The 26,019-nt window shown below is 42.1% G+C and overlaps 1 protein-coding gene across 1 annotated transcript; it reads left to right on the plus strand.

The window, feature by feature from the left end:
- YWHAZ (tyrosine 3-monooxygenase/tryptophan 5-monooxygenase activation protein zeta) lies at positions 1-25,428 on the plus strand. The gene is made up of 6 exons (XM_072327863.1): positions 1-159; positions 2,025-2,328; positions 17,940-18,063; positions 20,857-21,020; positions 21,121-21,216; positions 24,382-25,428. Exons 2-6 carry the CDS (start codon positions 2,035-2,037, stop codon positions 24,439-24,441), a joined length of 738 nt encoding a protein of 245 aa, XP_072183964.1. The 5' UTR covers positions 1-159; positions 2,025-2,034; the 3' UTR covers positions 24,442-25,428.
- The last annotated feature ends 591 nt before the right edge of the window (positions 25,429-26,019 follow it).

The following is a 26,019-nucleotide window of genomic DNA, read 5'->3' on the forward strand; positions in this document are numbered from 1 at the left end:
ACGGGCGGTGCGCTGGCCGTGCGGTAGCGGCGCGGTGATTGGCGGAGACGCCGAGTGTGGCGCTGGGAAAGAGGCTGCAGCGCAGCGAGCCGCGAGACGGGCACAGTCCGCGCCGGCCGCCCTCCCCGAGACACCGCGCCTCGCTTCCGCCTCGCGCAGGTAACGGGGCCCGTGCCCGCCCGCCGCTCCGACCTCCGCGTCGAGGCGACCGGCCGGCGGGCAGCGCCCAGCCTCCGCCCCTCCTTTCGAGCGGCTCCCGGCGGGGAGGGAGCGGGGCGGGGGGGGGGGGGGAGATCGCGGCGGGGGGCGGCGGCTGCAGGTGAGGGCGGCGGGGGCGCCGCATTGGGGAGACGGCCGGCTCGGCGGGGCGGGGAGCGCGGTGTGTGTGCGGCTGCGGGGAGCGCGGGGGCCCTCGGCGCGGTCCTGGGGGGGGGGGGATACGGCTCGCGGCTCCCCCCCCCCCCCCTTTCCCTCCCGCCGCCTTCCGCCGTCGCCGCCTCGGGCCGGGCCCGCGGGTCGCCCCGCGCTCGGGACGGGGAGGCGGCATCCTCCTTCTCCTACGGCTGTTCTGCTCCGCCGCCCCCGGCGCCGGGCGGAGGTGAACGGGATTAAGGCGCACAGAGGTGGGCAGGGCTGCGGCGCCCGGCCGCCATGACAAAGGCGCGGGCGCGGCGCTCTGTGGCTCGGCGGCGGGCGGATGCGGCGGGCGCGGCGCGGGGCGGAGCCGCCCTGAGGCGGGGGCCGTCCGCTGCCCTCCCCGCCGCCCGCGGCTCCATCTTACGGCGGTGCGCGGCCCTCCCGCGGTCGCGGCGCTCGGCGGCGGGCCGTACGCGGCAGCGCGGGCCTCGGCGCTCCTTAAAATGGCTCCTGAGAGCGGGGCGGATCGTCGTGCGGTTCTCCGGCCTCCAGCCCCGGCTGCTGAAAGTGCCGGGTGACCGAACGGCTGAAACGCGTTCGGTTTTTGTCGTCTGTGGGAGGCAGCGCGGTCGTTGGTCGTGGTTTAAAATGACAAAAGGCTGCCGGGTAAGGTGCGGGGTTTTGTGTGCGGAACGCGTGGGAATGCAGAAAGCATCCTGATCAAACCGGGTTTTAATCAAAACGAGCTTTAAATCAACGAGCTTTAAAGGATGATAGGTCCCCAAACACGTTGCTAGGGCCTCAGGACCGTGCCAGGTACATAAAAAGGTGGGGGGGTGGGGAAGGATTGTTCTCCCTTTCCCCCCCAGTAGGCTCTAGGGTCTCTATCAGAAGCCCAAGCCTTGACTGGATCCAGGTTATAAAGCACCCCAAGCAGCTCATGCTAGTAAAATACTGACGTTGACGTCATGTTTCTTCCCAATAGTAAAAATTCCTTTTTGTCTCTGGAAGATAACCCTTCCGGCCTGGGAGCTGTATCTGGGTCAGAAGGCCAGCATAGCCCAGCTGGAGAAGGGAGGTTCCCACTGCTGGAGGTGCAGTCCTTTGAGCTTAGAGATCTGCTCTGTTCTGGCTCTAGAGCATCAGATGTGGGGTTTGATTGGCAGATCCCTCTTCCAGTCCTTTCTGGATGGAGCAGTAAGATTCTTTTAAGGCGCAGAGTTTTGTGGTACTGCTTGCCTGGCCTTTTTGTCAGTTCCTCTGACAAAAACAATGTTGCCTATTTTCTTTATCAGTTTAGTTGCATTCCTAATTAGGTGCAGTTGACACCGAAGCTTGAATGTGCTCTAAAGAGAGAGTGATGGCAAGGAACTGGGATCGTGTGTGCACTTAAGATGGGACTTATTTGCTTCTGGTTTCTTTGGATGCTTTTATTTGCATTTCAGAAATAACTTAAACCATTTAACTTTGCTTCTTTCTTAAAAAAAAAGAAAAACGTTAAGTTTTCAGTTTGTGTGTTTGAGTGTTTGTGTGCCTTGCATTCCAGATTTCAGCTGTACTTCTTGCAATTCCAGGCTACTTAGAGGATGGCTGTTCTGCGTGTGAGATTGAAACATCTTTGTCCTTAACCATTGTCTTAATAATGCCTCGCTATTTTTCCTCTTCAGAAATATCAGGATGGATAAAAATGAGCTAGTGCAAAAGGCCAAACTGGCTGAGCAGGCTGAAAGATACGATGACATGGCAAGTTGCATGAAGTCCGTGACCGAGCAAGGAGCCGAGCTGTCCAATGAAGAGAGGAATCTTCTCTCTGTTGCCTATAAAAATGTGGTAGGAGCCCGTAGGTCATCTTGGAGAGTCGTCTCAAGTATCGAACAAAAGACGGAAGGCGCTGAGAAAAAACAGCAGATGGCTCGAGAATACAGAGAGAAAATTGAGACTGAGCTAAGAGACATCTGCAATGATGTGCTGGTGAGAAATAATGAAACTGTTGTTCTGTTTTACCTTAGGGTTGCAGGGTGAATGGTGCTGGGTCCTGTTAGGGATGCCTCTATCTGACCTTTAATTCAAGATGGTGTCCTACAGCATTTCTGAAGGACAAGATTAGAAAACTGTCTTTCCCTCTAACGTATCAATTCTTTTAGATGGGAGTATAGTTACCAGCACCAATATGTTTGGAGACATCTTTAAACCTTATGTTAACTTTTCATAACTATTCCTTTATATGCAGTATTTATTTGAGACTGAAGAGGGTAAGGTTTGCTTTGGGGTTTGCTTTGGGGTTTTCTCTTCCAGCCCTCCCCTACACGGTAATTGTGTCCCAGATCACACTGATTTCTGTGACTTTAAGATGCTGCACTGGTTGTAAGAGGTAGTTCTTACTCTACGGAAATTGTGCCCCTCCCTGGGTAAGATGATGTAATGTTAGTTATGACTCAGCCATGCAGAAAGCTGTCTGCAGGAAGAGGCAGTAGCAATGCTACGATAGCCTCTTAAACTTTAGGCTTTCAGAAGTAAACCAAAAAGGAGGGTTCAAAGCTAAGATTTTCTGTGACTTGTAGTTATGTTAAAGTCTATGTACACTGTTGCTTGGTAGATACGTTTTTTCAGTGGGAAATGGTTTCATCAAATCTGAACCTCTTCCAGATGCTTATTCTACAGTGTCTGTTTTTCCTACTGCCAGTACCGGTAGTGCTCCAGTGAGCACATGAGCAGAGGCTGCCCTGCCCTGCTGCCAGCTGTGAGGTAGCTGGTGCTGTCAGCTGGACATGGACCCTGCTAGTGTGTCATCCTGTGTGACCAGGTCATATACATGGATGTGAGCATGGTGTGTGTTAGGAGGGAAGTCTTAAGAAGCTGAGCATGTGTTTGAAGACCTGATGTCGAAGTAAAATTACTATCAATAAGTAGCATAAATCTCACATGTTGTGTAGGATAACTAATTGCCATGGGTGCTAATTGCCTCTAGAAGGCTGGTTCTCTGGGGGCATGTGGAAGTCGGCATGGATAACTTTTGAGCCTTGTCTTCCACGGTTCTGGTAATGAATCCTGGATGTAGGTTTCTTTATTCTGTGAGGATAGCTCTTAAACTTCCTCTGAAAATCCAAGTGCCAAACACACGTACAGGAGGAAAACCTGGCTTACTGCCTGTTATGTGAAGTGGTAACTCATCTTTTTAAGTCTGGGAAGTAGAGATTATAATCTGACATCGTAATTCCTTATTTCTTTACAATTTTTATTAATTTATTAATGGAGAAAGTCCTTGAGGGCCGGTGCTTCAGAATGAGCTGAGTTTCTTTTGTAAACTCAGCTTGTGTTGAAGGAATAATTTCAATTATGCCGTTGGGCTTAGAAACCCTTTTTAGCAGAACTTAACAAAGTGTTTGCAATTAGATTTTTCTGATAATGAAAACCAGATGGAGGCAAAGCTAGCTTGCTTTTATTGTGCATGCTGAATACAAGACTAAAACAAAAAAATCCTGGCTGTTGAGTCTGCTGCAGTAGTAGTATTGGGGAGAGGGGAATGCAGGAGGGGAGTCTTGTTTAAATCTGTTCCATCTCAATAAGAATTGAATCTGTGTGTGTGTACCAAGAGAAGTGTAAAGCATTTAAAGAAATTAATATTCCTTTACTTGTTACTACTTCTAGGCAGCTGATGTCTTGCTCGTTTTCAGTGTTGCCAGTCCAGTTTTTCTTAATAGGTTAAGGGGAAAATCACTGTCCAGTTGAAGCAATGCCTCAGGCAGTGATTTACTGTAACTAAACCTAAATTGAAAGAGCTGTTTTAAAATGGGGGTGGGGAAGGGGTGAAATGTGATATTCAAGTGATCGAATTTTAAAGATGCTTACAGACAGTACGCACCAAGTTTGAGAATTGCAGTCAAGGATTAGATTATATGTTAAAATGTACTTGTTTCTTGGTTGAGTTGTCCTATTCACACATGTTCTTACCTGCCTAGAAATGTGACTGACTGTATTGCTGTACTTGAAAGTCACTTTGCTTTACTGGAGGAGCAAGTAGTAAAGTACTTTCCTTTTTCCCCCATGAACAGGAGTCTGCATGTTGCCATATGCAAAGAACTAGATTTTACTTATTTACTAGATTCTCTAGCTTTCGCACAGTGTAGTCTGGTGCATAACAGCTCACAGGAGCGAAGAGTAATGCTTAGCAAATTAGAGTTTTTACAAAGTATACCATTAGCATAACTAGAAGTGTTAAATTTTCAGTTCTCAGTCACCAAACCTATCCATTTTGGTACAAATGTGGCTTGAAAACTTTTGTATCCTTTATTAAGACTGTGTATCTGTTTGAGCTGTAGTCTTCAATCGCTTATTAGGCTCTGAAGTAATATTTAATGCCCTGGAGTGTTACATCATGGCTGAATGTGGAAGTGACTGCTGCTCAGACTTCTGTGTTGAGGGGTGGAAAGCAAAGAAGAGGCTGTGACTAGTGAGGTGCAGCCAGGGCTGGCTCTTCTACTGCTCCTTACTCTTCCTCATTTGTTGGAATCAAACCACCAGTGGGTTGGAGGAAACAGCCCTTCTAACCCACCTGGTGCGGAATATATACCAAACTCAGTCTGAGTTCTGTTTCCAGCCCTGCTGCTAATTTAGGGGGTGAATAAATAAGAGTGGTTAATGCTGGACTTCTTTCTTGGTTTGTAACTACGAGATGGAGCGATTAAAAAAAATATTGGCAGTTGTATGGGTTGATCCAGCTGGTTTGATTTATGCTGATCTTGCTACAAAATCAGCATCTGTGTCTCTCTAAGCAAGTGAACTCATCCTCCTGTTTGCTGCTGCGGAGACATCGAAACTCTTGATCCAGCACCAATTCTGTCAGATATGTGCTGTAGTCTATTCAGGCATATTATAACCAACTCCGGTTTTGCAGTTGTCTTGGTAGCACTGGTAAACTGCAGATAATTGTGACCTTGTGTGTAATGAAGACTGAATTTCCAAATCCTTCAAGAATAGTGGGGGGGAGAGGGGGGAGGAACATCTACAGATGATGCTTGAGTATGTAGAGTATGGTAATGCATGATGTATTTACTTGAGTATTACAGAAAATTTCCAGCTTCAGTAAGTTTTCATATTGATACAGGAAATTAAACTCTTAAGTAATTTTCCTTATGTTAGCTAAGTGTGTGTGCTTCACGTCCTGTTTGACTTTCTACAGTAGAAAGTATGTCTGAAATATGTCTGTATAATAACCTCTTATTTATCACTTCCATTGTAAAAAAAACAAACACAAAACAACAGATGTTAATCAACAGATGTGGATTTTCTTCAAAATGCTTTTTTGCAGTTAGTGGGAACCAACTGTAGCTGAAGTGATTTGCATTACACTTACAGGAAGGTGAGTTTTCCAACTAATGAGGATTCTGAAATACAGAGAATATGTGGAGGGATCTTTACATGGCTGGTATTTGGTATTTCTTACTGCTCACATGTAGTATTTCAGACCTCCTGAAAACCAACAGGCCTTAAGGCAGTTTCTGATATGAGTTTAAATGTAAATGAAAAATGTAAAACATGACCAGCATTTTTTGGTTTAGTATGAATGCAGTTCTAAATGGCTGCCTTCTGTTCATACAATGGGAGTCCCTTGCATTTCTTCCAAAATTGTCTCATTTGCTCCCCATGCCCTGTCTTCTGGATGATCTGTCCTCCTCCCCCAAGTTCCCTATAGTTGCACATTGAGTGGATCTTGGCTTGCTGTGAACAACTACTCTTACACTATTTCTTTTCTCTCTGGGTTCTTCCTTTTACTGTCTGAAGTGTCTTCCTCCAACTGTCTCTGTAGGTGCTGTGTGACATCCCCCTTCCCTGCCAGGGAAGCTTAAGGATAACGGTGCTGTTGAGGACTATCTAAGATGTTTACTTTTGTTGCTAGGTTATTATTTCATAGATTTGTTTGAGTTGGAAGGGATCCTTAAAGGTCACCTAGTCCAACTCCCCTGCAGTGAGCAGGGACACCTACAGCTAGAGCAGGTGCTCAGAGCCCCATCCAGCCTGACCTTGGATGTCTCTGGAGATGAGGCACCCACCTCCTCTCTGGGCAGCCTGTTCCAGTGCCTCACTACTTTTATTGTAATCATAATAATAAAAAAAAGCTTTCTTCCTTCTGTCCAGTCCAAATGTACCTTCTTTTAATTTGAAACCATTTACCCTTGTCATTCCTAACATCAAGTTCCAAAGCATAAAATGGTGCTCCTTGTGTGTCTATTTGGATTTCTGTTTTCTGAGTGGAGTATCCATAATAGTGGTTATTCTTGTGAGAAGAGGAAGTGAAGTTAAATCTCAACTAAATGACTTTAGGCGTTCAGTCCTTTCATATGTACTTTATTTTTCAGGGTAAGCTGGGGGAAGGCTTAAGTAACCAGTTTATGGGACTGCAGTTCATTGGGGGCTGAGAGCAAAATTCCATTCAGAATGCATCTAAATGGCTTCCTAAAGAACATAGCACAGAATTATTGCTTGTTGCTGTCGTACTGACAGATTCCTCAGAGACTATTTTCTAGATGCCTGCAAACAGTGAATATGTTACTATTTTAGCATCTGTAAAACCTGCTTCTGTGCAGAATAAGGAATGTCCTCTCTCCTGCAGGCAGCCACATGCTTTTTGATGCTTGCAGGCAAGCATGTACATATGGGCCATTCCTAAAGCTGACAGTGTCCTCTTGATGGTCAAGGAGTGTGGCTAGCCTACATAGTGGTGGTAACCAGCAGAGGGGTAGACTGATTGCATGCATAAACTTCAAATGCTTTCATGGCTTTTTTTTTTGTTGTTAGTACTTCTGCGATATTGTCTGAATAATATGTTTAGTTCAGTGACTACTTCAGACTTATTTTTTATTATTACTTTTGTCTATACTTTTTTGTCTTTGAGAGACCTGTGCTATATAACTGATGCCTTGGGGTGCAGGGGGAGGAGGCGTGGGGAGGGAGGAAGTTGGAAAGTTCAACTCTGCTCAAAACAGGTATGCTTTGATCATTTGTCAGTCTTGTCCAGTCAAATTGGGAATATCTTGGAGGGTGGAGATTACAATAGGCTGTCCAGAGAGGTTGTGCAATGTTTGGTTATCGTTACAGCTAAAACAAAGCCATATCCATCTGTAAAATCAGAACTCCTTGTGTTCCAGCTCACTTGCTGCCTCTTGCACTACAGACCTTCAGGAATAATCTGGCTCCATCTTCTCTAGGCAGCTGTCCAGTCCAATGCAATAAACTCTGTTGGTATTTTCCAGGCTGAGCAAACCCAGCTCTCAGCCTTTCCCTGTGTTATGTGCCCAAGCCCCATAATCATCCTGGTGGGTCCCCACTGGGCTTGTTTCAGTATGTCTGCCTTGCACTGTGGAGCTCAAGCCTAGGATGGAACTCCAGATGTCCTCTCCTGTTTCTAAATTTAATATTGAACAATGTTAACAAGTAACATGTTAGTGATGTGTGTGAAAATAAGTCAGTATTTATGTTTCAAAACCTGCTTATCTGCATGATTTCTAAGATGCTGCAGAGCAGAGTATGGCTGGGGTTTTGTCCTGCCCAGGATGATCAAAGCTTTTAATTAACTCTCCAAGTCCAAGTTTTTAAGTTAAGGTTCTGCTGATATAATTACTCAAGCACGTTAAGGTTAAGAGGCTGAGATGATTTGTATCAACCTCATGATTTCACTTTGTTAATCATTTTAATCACTTTCCTGGCTGTAGTTACACCCCTTCAGGTGTTTCTGGTTTTGTTGTCTTTTCAGTGCCTAAACTTAAGCAATTTCTTTTGTGCTTTTTCCTTTTTGAAGCACAGGTGGTGTATTATGTTGTCCCTGCCTATAGCGGGAGGTTGGAACTGTGTGATCTTACAGGTCGCTTCCAACCCAAACCATTCTATGATCGAAACTGTTGAAAAGCTGTTGAATCAGAATGAAAACACCCATGGATTGGTTCAAATGAAACTGATTCTTAGATATCAATCATGCAAAATTAATCTGTTGGTTTCTGTTTATTTTACATTGTGTAACTATCTGTAAATGTGTGAAACTTCAGCTCATGTTTGGGAGGATTTTTCAATTCCAGCTTATGTAAGTAACTTACTGGTGGATGGGTCCAGAGAGTAAAGGTGAGACTGTACGTCATAGTCTTAGCAAGAAATGTGTCTATAATGTTGTTGGGTTGTTTCTTTTTTTTTTAGCACACCCATGTATCATAAAATTGGATGAGTTGCTTTACATAAATGCTAACAAAGTCTTAAGTATGGTCTTACTTCTGATAGTTGTATTTGCTGTGCATATGTGTGTATACACGTATCTGTGTCCTCCATATCTTCTTGGACTGGTTGGATCTAGAGCAAGTCTTTATTTTCAACAGCAGCCTGCTGTATTCACTTTATGTTAGTGCTTACTTTATGTTAATGCTTACTAACAGGCTTTGATTTTATTTTTTAAAGCTCTACATGCAAAGCTTGTCCTGTTCAGTAGCTTCCAGCTAGCAGCTGATTTACTTAAAAGCAATCTTGAGTGTTCATATACTTGAAAATGATACGGTTAAGAAGCAGTAAAATAAAAATTGATCAAGATTATTTTCTAAACTTGTTTTTTACTGAATGCTCTTGCATAGTTGCTTATATTTCATTGCAGTCTGACAGAAGACTTGCAGTGCCGCTACTCACCAGCAGCAGTAAGTCATGCTGCTGCTGAAGAAGCCAGTGCATTTTTTTTTAAATCAGATTTAATGCAGATCAAATAAAGTAGCAAGCTTTATTTCTGGATGTCATTACCCCTTGTAATTATGCAGGTAAAGAAATATTTAACAGCAGGAATCCCAGTTCTTCAGTCTGTAATTGATCCGATATTCAGTCTCTAATTGATTAGATCCTCCTAGGGCAGAGCAGTCTTACATCACTGCAATGGTATTTTGGTAGTAAATTGCTTTTATTAGTACTGTATGCCATAAAGAACTGATAGATACATTGCTTAGTGTGGTATACTGCAGGCTTCAGGTCTCCTCAGAGAAAAAGTTACTAAGTATAAGTTGTTCTTACTTCTGTTTCTTAGCAAGGATAGTGTTACATCATGTTTCTAGAGGGTTTTAACGGTATCTCTTCAGAGACTGAAACTGCAGAACCTCGGGGCAGTTTCAGTGCTGTGTTCCAGTTTGCAGTACAGCCATGGTTGTTCATGTAGATTACCTGCCTTGCAGAAATTCTCATCCTATTCGAGCAGTTCCAATTCTGGATTATCACAAGTGTTTTAGGAGTTCTGTGGCTTTTTGATTATTTGTGCTTTTGGCACCTTACTGCTTCTTATTGCTTTATTGCAAGTCCATAGCATTCAAGAAATCACTGCACTGCCAAAAGCACAGGGAAATGCTGCAGTTAGTTTTGTTTCTCGTTGAGTATTAATGCCTATAGCAATGCCTTAATAAAACCTTGAAAAATAATTACGATTAAAGTAAATTCTTTATTGGCTGTTGTCTTCTGTATGTATTTTCTCAGATTCCACTAAATAGGAAAGGTGTTTTCACTTAGAAGTCAGAATTCAGTTCTTTCACTGTTGTGTTCTTCATTGTGCTTTGGTAACTCATTGGCCTGTAGCAATGAGTTTGGGTGAGTTAGTCTTCTGAATAACCTCCAAGCATATGTCCTGATATCAAGCACATCTCTTTCCTATGCCATCAGTTCTAACTGGAAGACAGTGGTAGAAGGAAGGAGCTAGTGGCAGGCGTGAAGGTTGCGCTGGGGAAAACAAGTCCACAAGGATTACTCCATGTTTGGCTGTGGAAGCCTGCTGTGAAAGATGCTGCTAGTCATTGCCTAAGTTCCAATGCCTTCCCTTCACTGCAGATGGGTAACGTGGCCATAAATTCTGGATTTTGGCTCTGAACACCTCTAGGTGTTTTGGTGCATACACCTACTTACTGACTTCATTCTATCCCCTGGTGCATGTGTGAGCACGAGGATGATTTTCCTGGGTGTCCTACTTATTTCTCCCATGTCTTCCTCCGCTTGCCCATGTGTGACACTGCTTTTGTTCTCTTTTTACAGAAACACATTCAGACTGTTTTAACAGGATCTTCTGCATGAGCTCAAATGTATTGCTGTTCTTTCTGCTACACAGGATTCCTTTTTTTCCATTAATCCTTTAGTTCTTTTTTTTCCCCTCCCTTCATTGTTTACTCAGGCTTTGTGATGTTTCCCCTTCTAGTTCTTCATCAGATAAGCAGCTGCTTTGCCATAATCAGATCTACGTTTTTCCTGCTCACCAGTGCCAGGTGTCCCTATGCATGTTGCATGTCCTACTGTTGCATGAACTCTGCAGCTGAATCCCTGCGTACAGGATGGTCTGTGCTTTCCTTTGTCCTATCATCCCAAAGTCTGAATTCTTCTTCTCAGGCTCATCTTTTCTCTCCTTGCCTGACTAAAGCTGCTGCTTGCTTCCTGTGTGGGCAGTCAGTTTGGTAGGGAAAGGGATAATGGGTAGTGAGAACAGGCAGCAGGTTTGTTTTCAGCTGTTCCATCAGAGATCTCCAGTGCAATAGCAGCTACTGGTGTTCGTCAGACCTTCTCATATACCTGTTCTGTTGAGTGAATTAGTGGGTAAAAGAATCTTCAGCTGGCTTTAAACAAGAGCCTTTGCTTTTGGCCTTAGTAGAAGAGAAGGCTGGCAGCAGAATGGTCCTCTTGTGGCATCTGTGGGTTGTTTCCCTCTCCCCCCCCAACCAAGAGAGTTGGAGGCCATCCATGAGGCAGCAGTCCCAGAGCCCTGATCCTCAACTCTGAGTAGAATTGTCATCAAAAGCATCCTAATAGGCTGTTTCAAAAATGCTTGGGAAGGGATTGTTTGAAAACATCCCTCTTAAAAATAACTGTCATTTTCCTCTTACTGTTCAGGTAGGTGTGTCAAAATAAAACTGCTGGCCACAGATGGCTTGGTTGAACCCTCTGTAGTGAGTGTGCAGATCTGTGCAGTTCTGTGTGTAGCTAATTGCACGTAACATTTCATAGCTTGTGTAACTTCCCTGGCTGTGGTGCTGACAGAAAACATGCATGGAAAGCCAAATGCTGGCTTATTATAGGAATGATAGGTGTCTTCAACTTGTCCAACACTTGTGATCTGCTTTGATTCTGTCATCAAAATAGAAGCATGTAAGGAAATAAGTGCAGAAAATCTTTGTTAGCTACTATTCTAGTTAAGTAGTTGGATCTGCTTTAAGTACATGCAGTTCTTGCAATGTGTGTGCCTGAAATGTTGATCAGTATTTTGAATGTCTGCCTGTATATACCTGATCCTTTATAGCTCTTGAAAATACTTGAGCTCAGCTGTGCAGGTAAGGCATAATGCACCAAGTCATTGTACAAACATTCTGGGTAGTTTTGTGCCTCAGACTTCAAAGTCTCCTTGGAAAAGCTCTGGAACAGTAGAGGGGCTCAGTACTCTCCTGGTATCAGCTGGTAAGTGTATCAATACATCTGAGAAGCTAAATCATAGGATTCACTGAACTTCACTTGGCTGTAATTGTGTTGCTTGTTCTACCGCAGTGCTTCAGCTGTATGTTGCTTTTCTTAACAGCCATCCCATGTTTCTTGTTCTTTCTCTTCTTTAATTAATGCTTCCTCATGCCCAGGTAGTTCAGTATCTGCAGCTTCTTTGACACGTGGGTAAAAAAATAGACCTGGTGAAGGCTACTACAGTCTTCAAAACCACACTTAGCTCAGAAAGTCCCTACATGTAGATGGAGATCAACAGCAGCATGGTGTTTTTTCTAATAGAAGCTTCTGTGGGACGTTGCTAGAGGTGAGGTAGTAGACAATAGTCCTGTTGGCCAGTACAGTCACAGTGGTGTTCATGTCATGTCCTGAATAAAGATAATGGCGTGCAGCCTGCATTGTGAAAATATTAGGACACTGTCAGTTAATGCCCAATGTCAAAGAAATGGGTTTTCAGGCTGAGCTTAAAAAAGATATGCTGGGGTTTTTTTTTATGTCTTCTGGGTGAACTGGGGGGAAAGAAGAGCACAAATTGATGACAAGTAATTAAAATTCTGCAAATACTCCTGCTTAGCTTATCTCCTAAAGTAGGAATAATGGCATAACTGTCACATGGCTTTTGATGCTACTGGAAAAAAGAAGCCCTGCCATGTTAGTTCTGAGCCGAACTGATAACCATTTAAATTGGCTTCTGAATGGATTCCTTTCAATTTTTGCAGGCAAATAATTCTTTGCGCTTTTTGGAACTTTTTACTCAACTACCTGCCTTGCTGAAAGTTAATTCTTGGTAATTAGAGAGCTGCTTGTTCCCAGTACTTAAACAGCAAGTTACCTGCTCATTTACAACTGTATTACTGTAGAATCAGGTGATTTTATTGTTATGACTTGTTTGTCAGGAGGGGGATATCTTAAATAGAGAACCGAGCTGTTGAAATCTTCAGGCACTTTAGTAATTATATAAAGCTCCCAGGCAATAACAGTACTGAAACTGAGCTTTTAATAAAGGGAAATATGCACAGAACTACAGGTAATGGAATGAAATTGAGGTATTGGGGTTTTTTTTTAATGCTTGTATAGTGGATTTGGGAATAGTCTTTGGGGCCCAAACAAGTCATTTACCAGAGATACAGACAGATACTTTCAAAAGGATATTTGGAGGCTGTAAGAAATAAAAACTTCTATTTGAGTTTCTAATAGGTTGCCTTCCTGTCTTCAACAGAAGTTCTCACAAAAGCTTGACAGACAGAAGCATATATCTCCAAAAATAATGCCTCCTATTTGTTTCCAAAGAATATACAGCAGATACAAAGAGTACAATAACACTGTTTGATTGAGCAAATTCTCAGCTATCTTTGGTATAGTCACTGCTGTTAGCCAGTTCACCTGGGGGATCTGATGGAGCTGCTCTTCATTTTGTGGTGTTGCAGCTGTGCACAGCCATCCAGAACATGGCTTGTCCTTCATGTTGTTGTTGCCACTGCTGAAATGTACCACCTACCACCGCACTGTGCTGGCATCTGCAGCTGGGTCTCCATAAGCATTCAGCAAGTGTTGGTGGATGTCACTGAGTGCCATTTTTCCTGCATGGGGGAATTCAGTAATATGCCTTTGCTCCTTACAGACTTCCATGTCAGATGCTGTTCAGTCAGACTGCCCCTCTGCTGCCATCTGTCAGACAGCAACAACATGCAACTGTGTGCTATTGGGAAGGTTCTGCTTCTACTGCCGTAGTACCAACATCTGCTGCTGATGTCGTGGGCTAACATAATAAAATGGGAAGCATTTGTTCTGGAACACTCATTTGCAGTAGAAGCTGGCAAGCTTTTTGTAGAGGGTGTTGGGTTGTTTTTTTAAAGACTGAATGACCTCTGTTGTACTTCTCTGATACTGAGTTTAATTCTTAAGACTGGCTTGCAAAACTGCAGAACAAGTTCATAGAGGTTTCTATGAAAATAGGCTCAAAACTCATTGTGCTTATGGCTAATGTCATTGAGTATGTCCTGCTCTGGCTAAAGAACTTAATTAAGAAAGTAGGAAAGTGAACTCTTTCTAATTTAGTGTTTAATATAAGCCAGAATTGAAGTTCACTGGTGGAATAAAAAAATTGTGCTGATTCAGTCTGTCACATCTTTTGAGACAAAGGCTTTCTCTGCTGCATACTTAGTGGGGGAACGCACTGCATTTGTGAGATTGCTTATCTGTGGTATGTGTGAGCATTGCTGGCATCTGTAAGCCTGAAAGTGCTGTCTGTCCCAGTCCAGCATAACAAAACCTATTATCCACAATTGTGATTGCAACTGGTTGGGAAGCGTTGAAGCTTGAGCTTTTCATTGCATACTGATAAGAGCTGATATTCAAATTTAATGCATGTATGTTAAACAGATAGGAAAATATAATTTTTCATTGAAAATCTTCTTGGAAAGAGTGCTTTCAACTTTGCTATGAAAAGTATTTGAAGCACTTGTACAAGCTGTTACAGGTTTTAGCTGCTCTGAGTTGTTGCTGCACTTGTCTGCTTGACTGCAATGCCATGGTTTGTTTTACAGCAGTTAACCTTTGCTGCCATATTAAAACCTCTGTCAGCTACAGCTGAGAAGTCATGGGTTGGGAAGAGGGGTGGCTTTTCCTTGAGCAGGTGTTTCTGCTAGGTTGTTGTTTGGGCATTGTAGTTGCCCATGGCATTGTACTTACTGCATACTAATACCTGTATGAGAAATGGACAGGAGCTTGGCACAATAGCTGGAATATCTTAAATGAGCATGAGAGCCTGGGTACATACCATGTAGATGTAATGCACCCTTCTTGTATGGGCTTCCTTTAGTGGTTGGGATGCCACATGTATTGCGGTGATGTGGCTTACCTAACAAGCTTTGTAATAATAGATGAGCATGTTGGAGGTGTTGTGGACTGGCTGTTACCACATCAGTGACCCACACAGTGATAAACTCTGCTGATAAACATTGTCATATCAGCTGGTAAGGGACAAAGAAGGTAGCCATATATTAGGACGGTTGAGTGCAGCATTGACAGCACTGTCAAATCAGTTCCGAAGGAATCTTATTTTTGGACAAATAATGTGATTTTCTCCCTGTGAGAGAAAAATTTGCATCTTACAAATCAGCCTTGCAGTTCAATTTTCCTTTAAGACAGAATTCCCCAGAAACTGAAGGGGGGATGCTATTAAATAACATTAGATTATTTGTTGTTGGTTTTCCTTTCCCTCCCCCCCCCCCCCCCCCCCCCTTGTTTTATGGTGTATTCTGTACCTCAATTCTAAAAGGTTACTTATTTTACTGGTCTCATTGGTCTCATGTGTGACTTTCAGTAGCCACACCATGTGGATTGCTGCTGTCACTGCAGCTATGGGATGACTTGAGTATACTTGGAATCTTCATGCTGCATTTAAAGGTGTTCTGTGTTTATAACTTCATGCCAGTAAAGGGGTACAATGTGAAATGAAAACACTGGTATAAGTAAGAGAAATGAAATATGTAGTACTAAATCCTAATAGATAAATAGTAGGAGAAGGATCTTTCAGTGATTTCTGAATTCAGCATGCTCATGAAGATAGGTGACCTACCAGTCCTACCTGGTATCAAGGTAGAAGAGACTTCCTTCATCCAGATAGGAATGGGCTGCACGTGCAGTCCAGGAGTTAGACTTGACATAGGTTATGCTGTGTATGTGAGCAGCTGTTCAAAGGGGTTTTCCTACCTCAGAAGTCTTTAATGTTGGCTTAGATCACTTTTTGCTAGGATTCTTATTCTCCAAGCAGCTATCGCCCTGCTGGCATCTATCTGATAATTAAGACTTAATTGATAGCCTTTTCTCCTCCATGTCTATTTGTATGGTTAACTCGCTTGAGACTTAAGTGAAGTTCAGGTCTGGAAACTTGGTTGTTGCAGTGGGACTGGGCAGAGCTGCACTCTTCAGTCAGCTTCCTTTAGAAATGGAGAATTTGTTTCTTGATCAGTGCAAATACCTTGATCAGGCCAATTAATGGAGTGTATGGAAGGAGGGCAACTCCCCACGGTGCTGGGAGGGTGGTGGGTGCAGTCTGCAACTGCCTTAATTGCAGTCCTATGAAGACAGCCTAATTATAATAAGACTTACTCTCAGTAGTAAGAAAAACCTTCAGTTGTCACTGAAGTCACCGTCTTGGCAAGGACGATAAGTATCATAGCTGTGAATGCTGAAGTTCCATAAGGGTAAGAGCAGAGCTGTAAGTAGTTACAGAGAGTCAATGTGTGCCTTGTGTACTTGGCAGCCCTCTGCTTGTGCCAGTAGTGCTGTGGCAGCAGTGGCACCAAGCCCTCCTGGTATAGCTTGTGCCTTCCAGAATGATGCCTCTGGCAGCTTGGCAGCCTGTTTGACTCTGTGACTGTGCTTCTGCTGCCTTGCTCATGTTACGTTCCCTTTGCTGCCAAAGGATCATCTCTGCTGTCACTCTTAACAGGAAGCAAGAGCACGGTATTTCTTGATGTATCCTTGCATTGTTATAAAGTGAGATTATAGGCCAGCCCTGGCCATGCTGGAAATAGCAATTAGTAAAGATGACTCTTTCCCCCATTATGTTGAAACAAATGAAGCCCACTTAGTATGGGTTATTTTAATCTAACTGGAGCATAAGCGTGGCTGAACCTTTTCTAACTTCTGTTTCTGGCAGCCTAACTTCTACATTACCCTGTCTGCTGGCAGAGATCTACTGCAATAGGTCACTTCACTTTGACAGTTTTCACAAGTTTGAGTCTACTAGACTAAATATTCATGATCTGTATAAATAAATTAGCAGTACTTAAACTTGTTCACTCTTTTTCTTCCTGTCTCTGACAAAGTTTTCTGTAGCTCAATGTCAGCTGGCTTATTGGCCAAAGCAGTGCACAGGTACCATTGGGGTGCAGTGGTGCTGTTTTCCTGTTGTGCCTATCACAGGAGACATGCAGTTAACACACAGGTTGCTATCTGCAAGGAAGTACTGTAAGGTAGCCATAATTCTGTGGGCTTGAACTGCATTGCATCACACATTTCTGTGGTGTCATTGGAAAGATGAGCTGAAAACAGCAAAACTGAAATGTCATTCATCTAATTGAAAGTGGGGGGTGAGGGGGAAGACATCCAAAAATTCTCAGAGAAAAATAAAACATGCAATTGTTGCATAGCCTTAGCAAAGTTTATGTAACTGCTTCTAATTTCATTTTGAGTACTCAACAGCACTTCTGCACTTATTCTGGTTTTTAAATAACTGGCTTTTCTTTCGAAGTCTGACTTGAAGCACTCACTATCAAGAAGTTTGACAGGCTTGTGCCTTAATTTGACTAAATGTGTTGGAGCTAGTGATACTTTTTTTTTTCCTTCTTTTCATCATAATAGAACTCCTGCTAAATTACATGACTGCTTCAGCTGGTAACTTGCATTGCTAATTTAATAAGCAGTTAGAACAATCTAGAAAAAAAACACCTGGTCTTAACTGGCAGCTTGTAGGGGGGGATTTGGTGGGGTGACTCCAGAGAGCTGCCGTTGCTTTGGAAGGGATGGGCAGCATGTAGTCACATAGCTCAACAGCTGTTGATTCAACTGTCTAGAAAGGCAGGAATCCAGATTCACTGTGCAGTTTCTCTTTGGTGATTCTAGTTCCACTTAATACTAATTAAAAATAAACAACCTCATTAGCTTGGCCTAGTTACCACTGCCTGTGTATGTAAGATATTTGGGTCCCTGATTTGATATTTTGAGTCCTTTTATCATCTGTGGATGCTGACTTCGTTCCATTGTGTATGCTCTGCCCAGACTCTTTGGATGACATTATCTTTGTCAGGGCCTACAGAAACCGTTCCTTTGGCTCTTCAGCATTCATCTGCTAAATGAACAGACTTCTTTCCTGTTCTCCCTATAGAGTCACAGCATGGATCATTCCTTTTAGTACCCAGAATTGTCATCCAGAACACATTTTTTTCCTTAGCTGAATACGCTATGTAGGATGTGACAGCTTTATTTCTGCCTATTTTTGTCTTGACTTTGAAATAGATGGTAGCATAATCAAACTGTTGGTTCAAAAGCTGTGAAAGTATGCATGTTCAAAACGCTGTTCTTTGCTTCTGTTTTAGTCTCTGTTGGAAAAGTTCTTGATCCCTAATGCTTCGCAAGCAGAAAGCAAAGTTTTCTATTTGAAAATGAAAGGTGACTATTACCGTTACTTGGCCGAGGTTGCTGCTGGAGATGACAAGAAAGGTATTGTATGTCAATTGTCATTAAATCTTTGGTCAATTGTATTGCTTTTAGTGGACAGCAACGCTATACAGTAACTTTTGGAATGCTTCTTTTTCAGATGTAAATTTCCTTAGTAATAACCTTCCTGTTTTCTAGAGGAAAATCATAGGCTGCTGGCTTTCAGATGAGTTGTGAAGGTTTGTGTACCTCTGCAGTTTGAAGCAGATGTGCAGTCTGCAGTCACAAAATCTTGCAATCAGGTCCAGTGTATGCATACAAGAATGTGCCTTATCACTGACATACCAGTTCGTGCTTTTTTTTCCTGGCTCTCTGAGTATTGTTTTTACCTCTTTGCAGGGAGTCACTGTAGCTTTCTGAATGAAGTGTTTTTCGTGCTAGTTCTGCGTTTCTGCAGCATACAAGAAAGTCTGCATGGGTTTAGTGAGCAGAGAGACTAGAATACACCTGGGGAAGGAAAGGATTCATAAAAGATGTTATTGTTCAGTAAATTTTTTCCATAACAACGGTAGTTTGATTTCTAAATGGTTTTTATTTCCTAAATTTCTCGTGTAGCTTGTCCTAATAGCAGGTAAGTTGCCTTTACTCATGTTTGGTAAGTAAAGTTAAACTAATGTACTTAACTGCAGCAGTTAAGCCACCTAGTGTATTGAGGAGGCACCTAAATAACACCTTGCCTTTGTGCAGTCACCTTCAGTTCAGGAGAATATATTACGTTTAGATAGCACTGTTCACTGCAAACTCCAGGCTGTTTCCTGGAGTCAGTCTCCACAGTATGCTGGATAGTAAGGTTACAAAGACTAGTAAGATAAGACCTAATAAACAAGGGTCTGATTTGACTTCTGGTGTTTGCTGCATGCAAGCTGGCCTAGTCTTGGTGACTGCAGAATCACGTGTATAATAAATAAACTTGTTACTGTGTACCATGCAGATGTATTTTTGTTCAGTAATCTCTCATTTACAGACTGGAAGGTATGCTCTCACAAGGGTACTTACTGACTGTAAAATCTTTGTTTAACGTAACTTTAAACTTCATTTTTATTCAGCTCAGCAGTTACCAGTGGGTTCTGACTTGCCAGATGAAGAAACAATTTGGAAAGCCCATCTGGCTCTCAGTTGCTATGGCTCCTCAAGTCTTTCATCTTGGAGGCTTTTTTCTTCATGCTATCTGTGATGCCTAACCTTGAAAAGGAGCAACTGATAATGACTGTAGCAAATAATGTCCGTTTAGTTAAGCAGATTTTTTTTAGGGTGTCCATATATAGCTCTCAGTTATAGGAACTGGGTTTTTGCCTTTGTAAATCGGCTTATTATGTTGACCAGAGTTATCTTATGGCAATCTGGTGGGCAGGAATGTCAAGCAGGTAGCCTCACCCTGCTGCTTCAGCCTTCATCTCTGGTGCTGTACGATGCTGTCTGAGGAGGACAAGGTTGAAACTCCTGCATGTTTCTTACACTGAATGACTCACTTCAAAATAAACAGAATATACCTAAATTTGCTATAAATTCCATGAATCAGTGCTCTCCAGTACCCTGTCAAGTAAGGAAAAAAACGTGCTTTTTGGGAGCTTTTCCTCAAAAACATATTGAAATAAAATGCTGAAGTTAATTGAAGCTGCTTATTTTTCATGCTGCTTGTTTTGGCTTTCATAAGCAGCACCATTTTCTAAGACTTTCCCCATTATGGAAATAGTAAAACACCTCCCACTGTTTCTAAATTTAACTTCCTGTAAAACCAGTTCTTCTCAACAGTAGTGTACAGAGTGCTGGTCCTTTTCAGGGCAGTACAGCAGTTGTCTGACTTCTCTGAAGTGCTCATGTGATAGCAGTGAATTAAGAGAGCCAGAGCCTTGCCCGAACATGCAGAGCAGAGTGTGTCCTCCCTCTTCCACACTGAGGACAACAATTGGATGCTTTAATGTCTATAAATCTTCAAAGCTGAAACAGTAGATATTGTGTATGAGAAGCACTCAAAATCTGAAAGCAAATACTGGTATTTTTGAGTTATTTAACCTAAAGATTTTTTTCCCTTTGTTTTTGAATACATGTGACTGGCACTTAGAAATCACTCTGCGTGGATTTCTGGTTTGATCCAGAAACATCAGGATGTGAATCAGGAATGAATTTTCTTGTCTGAATTGAATTACTTCCTGCCCACCTCCTTCTCAGATAGTCTAACAGTCTTTGAGAGTGCAGAATAATGGTCCCTTTGTTCTGAGTGTCTGCCTCCTGTGGTCATCAAGGGCATAGTCCAGCTTCTGAGCTGTGCTGGGCCATATTTACTTCAGGTTTAGGTGTGCTAAACGTTACCTTTGCTAAGCAATTTGAATGAGACGTCACAGGTGACTGTTAAGGAAAGGATTGAACAGGATAGGCAAAGGTCATTGGGACTTTCTGTGACTCCAGTGTGCATCTGTAGTGCTTTGCAGTATTTGAATACGCTGAAATTGCATTGCATCAAACCTGTGTGTAGTTAAACCTTCAAAATTGTATCTCCTTCCTGTAGACTGTGGGTTTTATGTTGGTGAAGCACTGAAAAAGTGTTGTAAATATCTGACCTGTTAATACAGGCAGTCAAAGGGTAACAGAGATATTTAAATCTGTGATGTAGTCAGTGATAACTTACTAAATTTTTAGATGATTAGAAAAAGTGGGATGTTAATGAACATTTAAGATACCTTGTTTGTAAGTGTTCACTCTTAACACAATTGACTCACAACTGTGAACTGATTGTATGTCAGAGTACAGTATTTGAGTTACTTACTTGCCGCGGGTTTTGTTTGTTTTATCCTAAAGGGATTGTGGAGCAATCACAACAGGCGTATCAAGAAGCTTTTGAAATCAGTAAAAAGGAGATGCAGCCAACACACCCTATCAGATTAGGTCTGGCTCTAAACTTCTCCGTGTTTTATTATGAGATTCTCAATTCCCCTGAGAAAGCCTGTTCCCTTGCAAAAACGGTAGGTTTGCGGGGGGGCTGGGAGGGCGTTCCACCGATTATTATTTGCATAACCTTCTGTTGTGTGGCTAACGAGCTTTGGGTGTCTCTTTCATCTCTAGGCTTTTGATGAAGCAATTGCTGAACTTGATACATTAAGTGAAGAGTCATACAAAGACAGCACGCTAATAATGCAGTTACTGAGAGACAACTTGACAGTGAGTATCGTTACATTTCACAGGCTGTTCATAGCAGAACCGGTCCTTCCAGCACTCAGGGTTGCTGGGTTCATCCCTAGCTGTGGGATTGCCTGTCACTTACAGACAAGTTCACGTTGTGTTTCTGAGTGTATATCTTTCTCCTGTCTCTATAGGCAACTGCCACATTTTTCTAACAGGAAAAACAATTTGACCAAATGTTTTAGTCAGTTTATTCAATTCATTTAGCATGCTAAAATAACATGGTTTGGAAACAAAACAGTTACCTTTTATTGTAACAGCATCAGCAAACACGGTTACATTTGCCACTTTGAAACTTCAGTCAAATTTCATATTGCTTGTTCTTTGTTGCTCTCATTGTTCTCATGTATAGGAGACTGTATGAAGACTTCATACCAAATCCAGGGGCCTGTTGTTGTGGATTTCTGGCTTGTTTTTAACTTCAGTAAAGCTAAAATTGGAATCGTTGCAAGACAGACTATTTGCAGGGCAGTCACAGAGTCTTATTCCTTTTTTACTTGGACTCAGCTACCTGTGGTGTAAGATGGGGGCTGTCACTCAGAGTAAACAAAATGTTCATCTTGTAGTTTTTGTAACCTACCTTGAACTGTAAAAAAGGCAAAGATAAACATCTAAACGAAACTGTGAACTTAAGCAAGCATGCAGTGCTGTAATTAATGACATAGTTCACTTGCCAGTCATCTTGTGGAGGAAAGGGGGAACTACAAGCAAGAGCAGAGAAAGAAGCAGCTCTTCTTTTGGTGCCAGGTGTAACTCCTTGTTCATATGTTAGATGCATTTGGTGTTGGAGACCTTTGCAAATACCTGGATTTTTCTTACTGTAACCAAAGCGAAGTTGTTCAGTTACATAAAACTGAAGCTGCTGTATTTTCTGTTTCTGTTTGTAGGGATTTCTTTGTCTGTTTCTTGGAACCTTTTCCACTAATGACAACACAATATATTTCTGGAGAACTGCTTGCAATAGTTCCAGCTGTTGCTTACAAAACAAATAGCAGAAATTTCTCAATGTCTATAAGGGAGACAGATACAGCGTTGGCTTTACTCAGTGTGTGCTGTCACTTGGGTGAGATTGCTCAAGAGCTGTCCCTTGAATGAGGGATCAAAAATAGAGAATAGAAGCAACTTTAATTGCCAGCTTCCGAGTGAAAATAACGTACAGCTTGCCGTAACAGTTTGAGAGCATTGCCTCATCCTGGAGCAAAAGTTGGACTGAGCTGCCGCAGTGTATGTGTTACCTTAGCAGGGCCTGAGATTTGACGTCAGGTTTCTATTGGAAGGGAAGTATTTCTAGATAGCTGCAAGATTTCATGTCCCTGCCAGATGGATACATCCTGTCTTAGGTGCTTACCATGATCTGCATGAGTATTGCTCTTACGTTAATTCCATGTTTTTTCCATGACCTCTGATGCAACTTCTGACAAAGACTGCAGTGAGTATCTTAAGCGTAAAAGGGTCTGCTCTGCTAGTTATGCAGTCCTCTCATCTTTTAGACGCAGGCTTTTGACAGTGATTCAGCATGCTGATCACTTACGTGTAGTAGCAGCTTTTTCTCAGTTGTTAATTCTTTCTGGATTGAGTTTCATCTGTCTGAAGAAGTCTGTTGGGGACTGAAGGCAGAGAAGTGTTCAGAGGATGTTTTTAATACATCAGATCAAAATTTGTTTTACTGGGATTGCTGGGTATTTCATCTTTGAGTTATGAAATGGTCATATGTGTTTGGTTTTGAGGAATGGGGGGTATCTTTGCCCATTCCTGTTCCCCTGAAGGCTTTTTTCCCAGCTAATTATTTAAACTCTGCTGTCTCAATTGGCAATCCTTATGCCAGGCAGGCTCTTAGTGAACAAAGTGATGTATGTATCTCCTAGATATTTTAGAGGTAAGGTTTTAGAAGTGAAGCATCTGATACATTTCTAGCTTAAACTTTTCTTCCTGCATTTCTTAGAAACGCATGGAGTGGTGCTGAAATAGAGAGCAATGGATTTGAATGTTAGAAACAGACAAGTGTGTTGCTGTCTCAAGTAGGCTACCTTGTTGCTTAATATCTTCAGTAAGGAGTGCTTAGTGCAGCTACTGCGTGTTATTTGTAGTAAGAACAAGGCTATTGGGCTTGTGCAAGAGTTCTATTGTCTTGTACTTTCTGAAAAGGGTAAAGTGTTTCTGGTGTGAAGTTTTTGGGTTTTTTTGCCTCATATGGGACCTTCAAAAGGTTAGATCCCAAACCATGCTAGAATGTGGGTAGGCAAAGAATTAAGTTGTTATTTGGCTTTACTGCTTACTACCATAGAGCATGAAGGACTCGGTGAAGGCTGCTGAACCTCCAGAGAGAGATTACAAACAGCATTAGGCTGGTAATAGTTTGTTCACATAATAATAATTCCTTTGCTCCAGACGTTGCTTTGGAGCTGATGCTTAGTTTCCTAAGTGATGCTTAACTTTGATATATGGCTCCTTAACGTGTTTTATGGAGCTGAAAATAGGATTTGGTGCATACAACGTATTCAGCCAGATCTTTCTTCCCTTCTTTCCCTGCCCTCCAGGTTTGGAAGCACTATGGGCTGCTCTTTATGCAACTCTTTATTTGTGTAGCCAAGGGATAGTGATTTCAGTGAAATGTTCTGTTGTTTGTCTTGTTGGTTTTATTAATTAAAAACAAATCAGGCAAGCCTTTTAGATGCCTGTACTGAAGAAAAGGGAGCATTCAGTCTTCTGTTGGGCGCAGTGAGAGACTTTCTGAAGGAAAAGTTTCAGTGAAAGATGCGTAAATCTCACTTGAAGTCTCAAAGAAGCAAATATTGTTTGTTCCTTAATCACATGCATCTGTTCTGTATCGGACTCTTGCCTGCTTGTGGTTCTAACATACTGAACCATGTGAATGGAGTCTTGGTTTTGATTAGTCGTGAACTTCCTCGTTAAAAGCAGTGTAGGGTTAGGTCAGCTAGGACTAGAGGTGCATTTTCATGTAGAAGTAAAAGCTATTTACCTTTCCTGCTGTCTGCAAAGAGCAATATGTGGGTGTGCTTTTTTCCCATGCACTTCACGTAACCTCTTACAGTATTACTGGCAAGAAAGCTAGCCTGCCAAATAATGATTGTTTGTTGTAAATATTAACATCGTGCATATTTCACTCTTTTCTTTCCCAAACAGTTGTGGACATCGGATACCCAAGGAGATGAAGCTGAAGCAGGAGAAGGAGGGGAAAATTAACCAGCCTTCCAACTTCCGTCTGCCTCATTCTGAAATTTACACAGTAAACCATTCGTCATCCATGCTGTCCCACACATAGTTTTTGTTTACGATTTGACAGGTTTATGTTACTTCTATTTGGATTTCTATATTTCCCATGTGGTTTTGTTTAATATTAGGGGAATAGAGCCAGTTAACATTGGGGGAATTTATCTGTCTTCATCTGAGGTGGCCAATATAGGGTTGTGAAATTTTTATACGAGTTTTACATGTTTGGCATAGTACTTTTGGTACATTGTGGCTTCCACAAGGCCAGTGTTAAAACAGCTTTCTGTGTCAAGCGAGGAAGACTGCTTGCATATTGGTCTGTCGTGGTCGAATAAAAGGGATAATCGGTTGCAGCCACAGGTGTAGTTAGCATGAATAATCAAGCTGGAACACACATGGCTGTGAATAAACTGATGTCCCATAGATATTGCATGTCGAGTAAACATGTGAAATCTGTGGAATATACCAATCAAGTGTACATCTCTGATTGCAGCTGAAGTGTTCCTTAAGGCAGTTTGATAACCCAGTCAACTTTCTCTAGAGAAGGACAGAGAAACGGTTCACATTCCATTATTTGTAAAGTTACCTGCTGTTGCTTTCATTATTTTTGCTACACATTTTCTTTGTATTTAAATGGTTTAAGCAACCTAAGAACAAATGTACAAGTAAAGATGCAGTAAAAATGAATTGCTTGATATCCATAATGACACTGTATATCGAGCACAGCAGTAAAACAAAAACCCATGTATTTAACTTTTTTAGGTTTTTTGCTTTTGTGATTATTTTTTTTTTGATACTTGCCTAACATGCATGTGCTGTAAAAATAGTTAACAGGGAAATAACTTGATGATGGCTAGCTTTGTTTAATGTCTTATGAAATTTTCATGAACAATCCAAGCATAACTGTTCAGAACATGTGTATTAAGTTGATGTAAGTGGAATAAAAGTTTTATGAATGGACTTTTCAACTACCTTTGTAGATTTCATGTCATCTCTTTCCACTCTTCTTAAAGTAGCAGCAGTTTTATCATACATGGATTAAATATGGAAGAGGTTCTCTTAAGGGGAATCTTAAGGCACACTTGAGTGTAGAGTTAAATGCATGGGAATCGACACTGAATATTTCACATCAGATTTTTCATTGCTCTAATTCACAGCTTTTTAGGTGACTGTTGCTTTCTGACTGTTTGGCTGGCACTCTGGAGTGGTCTTAAACATACGGTCTCCATACTTGAGGGCAAAATGCATACGCAGTAATTAAAGAGCTGACCTTTGGCTCAGTTCTAGCCAGTGGAAAGCGCCCAGCTTCCCTCTCTGAGCTCTTCAGGGTACAACTGAGCAGGAGCCTCCATAGCATTCAGGAGGTTTGGACTTCTTAGCTCAGCCAAGCAAAAGGTTCCATGGAGTAATGGTGTTCTTCCTTTCCTTGTCCCCATTGATGTCTGCACTGGTGGTATTCACAGAATAACTGTGGTGTTTTAGGACATTTAGTTTAAAGCTGAAAAAATAACAGGAAAGTGGACTATATTTTCAAATCGCATCACATCTGTC

Source organism: Excalfactoria chinensis, chromosome 2 (assembly GCF_039878825.1).
Source record: "Excalfactoria chinensis isolate bCotChi1 chromosome 2, bCotChi1.hap2, whole genome shotgun sequence".
In the NCBI taxonomy this organism is placed as follows: domain Eukaryota; kingdom Metazoa; phylum Chordata; class Aves; order Galliformes; family Phasianidae; genus Excalfactoria; species Excalfactoria chinensis.